Below are 3447 nucleotides of genomic sequence, written 5' to 3'. Positions count from 1 at the left end.
AAAATATCATCGATTTAATAACACTTCTTACTCGGTATGTTATAAAATATATTTTTTTAACAAAAATAAAAAGAACATCCGGAAGAAGTATATTTTCTGTTCTTATACAAGTTACGTAAGAACAAACAGGATTGGTACAGTGATTGAAAATCTAAATGAATGGCACATTCAGTTTTCCTGCAACTAAGAGGCACAATAAAGACTTTTCTAGAAAAACAATTCTTTTTCTGATTAATATATTAGTACAAAAAAAAAAGAAAATTTTGTGATGCATTTGGATTATTGTACGCTTAAGATCTTATGGTAATTAAAAGAAACGAAATTTCGGAAATAATTTTAAACCAGAAAAGCTTCATCTCTCTCCTAAAAAATTTTGCGTTTGACGTTTACGGTGCTGTCTGCAAAGAAGTCTTCAGATCGTCTCACGCCCCTAATTATCGCTGCCTCATATAAAAGAGTTTCGCTTCGATGACCTCGTCGAGCCACGAATCTTCCCTGTTCTTAGCTGTGACGCTTCTAATTACTACTAAATACATAAAAAAAAAAAAAAAAAAAAAAAAAAAAAAAAAAAAAAGGAAGCTCTCTGGTATTCCCATCTGCGAAGGAAATACATCTTCTAAAATATGAAAAGTTGTCGATAAAACGTTCCTTCCTGACTCATAAACGTCGATGGAGCCACGTAGACGCGTATCTACACTTATGTACAAGACACAGCAACAAAAGGAAATACTACGAGATAACAAATTACAACGATATTAGGTCGAGACGAGGGCCGATCTCAATGGTCAACCGACAACCGACCGTTGATGCAACGGCCGATCGAGCGCATCTCTCTTCTTGTTACGATTTGGATCGTCCGGCTGGTCATCATCTGTGCGGACAATTGGGTACGTGTGGGAACAGATGGCAGTGGATCGACCTGAATCTGTAATTAGAACATATCGACACGTGGACCAGCGTATCTTCATAACGATCACGACGTTTGGTAACGTTGACACGGCTATGGGCGTGGAACGGTGGAAGTTTGAGTGGAACAGCGGCAGATTGGAACGTTGCTGATTTAAGGCTGGAAACTATTGAGATTAGGAAATTGCAAGATCGATCGGTTAGATCTCTCAAGCATAGGAATATTAATCGTTGTAATCTGCAATATTACGATCGAGATTCGGAGAATTGGCATTACAGAGAATCGGAGATTTAGTCAGATTTAGCGACTGTAGGGATTTGCTGTAGTGAAGAGACAGCTACGTTGAAATTATATTTACCGTGGGATTGTATCGTGATTATATCTGTTAAGGGATTATCGAGAAGTTAAAGAGGAAGAAAGGTGTACAGGTTTCGTATGGAAAGATACGAACGTTCGTTTTCAGATACGAATATTAGTTTTGGCTATAGGTTTATAGTACTAATTTGATTGGAATTAATTTCAAGTTAGTTTTCGTCGGTTTAACCGTGGCAATTTGGAGTATTATTATATCCTGTGAGTTTCGGAGAACTGGGATTTCAGACAATCGGAGATTTGGCCGGATTTAACGATCGAGGGATTTGCTGCAATCGGTAACGGGCAGATAGAGCTACTTAAATTATATCGAGGAATTGCATCATAATTATATTCGTTGAAATAGCGTATTTTATAAAAAGTTTAAACATAAGAAGTTACAGAGAAAGAAACGCGTATAGGTTTCGTAATGAAAGGTGCAGAAGTTCGTATCTAGTTACGAACATCGATTGGCTATGGGTTTATAATACGGTCCAAAGAGTAATTAGATTCGAATTAATTTTAAATTAGTTTTCGTTGGTTTGATTATGGTAATATGCAATGTTATTACCCGTATGATATTCGGAGAATTGGAATTACAGAGAATCGAAGATGCAGCCGGATTTAAAGATCGAAAGATTTGCTGCAGTAAGTAATAAGGCAGCTGCTGTCTAAATTGTATTAAAAAATTATATCGTAATTATATTTGTTAAGAGAGTATTGAGAAATCAAAGAGGGAGAAAGGCGTACAAATTTTGCAATGAAAAATTCAGCTCCGGATGCGAATATTAAATGGCTATAAATTTATAGCCCAACCAAAGAGCAATTAAATTCGAATTAATTTTAAATTAGTTTTCGTTGGTTTGATTATGGTAATGTGCAATATTATTGCCCGGATGATATTCAAAGAATCGAGATTACAGAAAATCGAAGATTCAGCTGCCGTCTAAATTATATTAAACAATTATATGGTAATTATATTTGTTAAGAGATTATTGAGAAATCAAAGTGGAAGAAAGGCGTACAAGTTTTGCAATGAAAAATTCAGCCCTAGATACGAACATTAATTGACTATAAATTTATAGCTCATTCAAAGAGTAATTAGATTCGAATTAATTTTAAATTAGTTTTCGTTGGTTTGATTATGGTAATGTGCAATATTATTACCCGAATGATATTCAAAGAATCGAGATTACAGAGAATCGAAGATTCAGCTGCCGTCTAAATTGTATTAAAAAATTATATCGTAATTATATTTATTAATATAAAAAGAGAAGAAAAGACGTACGAATTTTGCAATGAAAAGTTCAGCCCTAGATACGAACGTTAATTGGCTATAGATTTGTAAGCCAAATATAGATTTACAAGGTCCAAAGGGTAATTAGATTCGAATTAATTTTAAATTAGTTTTCCTCGATTTGATTATGGTAATATGTAATATTATTACCCGTATGATATTCGGAGAATTGAGATCACAGAGAATCGAAGATTCAGCCAGATTTAAAGATCGAAAGATTTGCTGCAGCAAGTATTAAGTCTAAATTGTATTAAGAAATTGTATCGTAATTATATTTATTAATATGAAAAGAGAAAGAAAGACGTACAAGTTTTGCAATGAAAAGTTCAGCCCTAGATACGAACGTTAATTGGTTATAGATTTATAATACGGTCCAAAGAGTAATTACATTCGTATTAATTTTAAATTGGTTTTCGTTGATTTAATTATGCTTTAATATGGAATATGATTGCCCTCGGGGACTCGTACAATCGGGATTACGGAGAATCGGTTTAGTCGAGTTTAGGGATTCCAGGTTCTGAGGCAATAAGGGAGCAACTGCGTTCAAATTACATCTTTCTACGAGATCACTGAAAGATCAAAGAGAAAGGAAGGTACGGATTTCACACGGAAAAGCGAGAAAGCATATTAACAGGAATATCGGTCGATTGACTTTATAATACGTTTCAAAGAGCAATTTGTTTCGGCTGAACTTCAACTTGCTTCCGGTTGATTTATTCGAATTACTAGGAAACTCGCCGATCAGCCTTCTCGTTGCAGCAGTTTATTCGACGTGTACGATGGATTAATTTCGAACTCGATGGCGGAGCGAAGAAATATCGGGGCATTAGTTACGTTAGGAGGCACCTGATCGATAATTCCACGCGAAACGAGATCTGTTTTCCTCGGGCTG

General features: G+C 35.1%; 1 protein-coding gene across 1 annotated transcript in view; it reads right to left on the bottom strand.

Annotated features, from left to right (window-relative positions):
- Positions 1-837: 837 nt before the first annotated feature.
- Positions 838-3447, bottom strand: part of LOC100741335 (fringe glycosyltransferase) — a 129781-nt gene continuing 127171 nt past the window's right edge. Inside the window, exon 9 of the mRNA XM_003487861.4 lies at positions 838-925. Within this exon, the coding sequence (XP_003487909.1) occupies positions 868-925 (58 nt within the window). The 3' untranslated portion in view covers positions 838-867. The remainder of the gene's footprint in view (positions 926-3447) is intronic.

The sequence above is a fragment of the Bombus impatiens genome, unplaced genomic scaffold (assembly GCF_000188095.3).
Source record: "Bombus impatiens unplaced genomic scaffold, BIMP_2.2 scf_0203, whole genome shotgun sequence".
Taxonomy (NCBI): Eukaryota; Metazoa; Arthropoda; class Insecta; order Hymenoptera; family Apidae; genus Bombus; species Bombus impatiens.
The sequence above is the reverse complement of the archived record's forward strand: the minus strand, read 5'-3'. Positions and strand labels throughout refer to the sequence as shown.